This window comes from Pteropus vampyrus, unplaced genomic scaffold, assembly GCF_000151845.1.
Source record: "Pteropus vampyrus isolate Shadow unplaced genomic scaffold, Pvam_2.0 Scaffold23, whole genome shotgun sequence".
Lineage (NCBI taxonomy): Eukaryota > Metazoa > Chordata > Mammalia > Chiroptera > Pteropodidae > Pteropus > Pteropus vampyrus.
The window spans coordinates 11,990,346-11,990,781 of NW_011888804.1; the positions used below are offsets into that span (position 1 = coordinate 11,990,346).

General features: G+C 53.4%; 1 protein-coding gene across 1 annotated transcript in view; it reads right to left on the reverse strand.

Moving 5' to 3' along the window:
* Window positions 1-427, reverse strand: part of LOC111736943 (immunoglobulin lambda-1 light chain-like) — a 52,156-nt gene extending 51,729 nt beyond the window's left edge. Inside the window, exon 1 of the mRNA XM_023528165.1 lies at window positions 97-427. Coding sequence (XP_023383933.1) covers window positions 97-427 — 331 coding nt within the window. The remainder of the gene's footprint in view (window positions 1-96) is intronic.
* Window positions 428-436: the final 9 nt, after the last annotated feature.

Sequence of the window (436 nt, forward strand, 5' to 3'; positions counted from 1 at the left end):
ATGCTTCTGGGTTTGCAGGAGTGTGTGACACAGATGGGCAGACGGTTTTTGTCTCACTTCCCCATCTGCCTGTGTCACTGTGAGCTTTATCAGTACTGTCCCACACAGAACAGTAATAGTCGGCTTCGTCTTCAACTTGGACCCCACTGATGGTTAGAGTGCCCGTGTCCCCTGAGTGAGAGCCAGAGAACCGGTCAGGGATTCCTGAGGGCCGGTTATTATTACCATAGATGACCAGCACGGGGGCCTGTCCAGGCTTCTGCTGGTACCAGCCAGGATAATATTTTTTCACGCTCTCTCCCTGGCAGGTGATCCTGGCTGTCTGTCCAATGGCTACAGACACTGCTGGTGGCTGAGACACATTAGAGGAGGCCACAGAACCTGTAAGAGAAGAGAGGAGAGGTGAGTGTGAGGGTGAGGGTCTCATTCCCAGAGG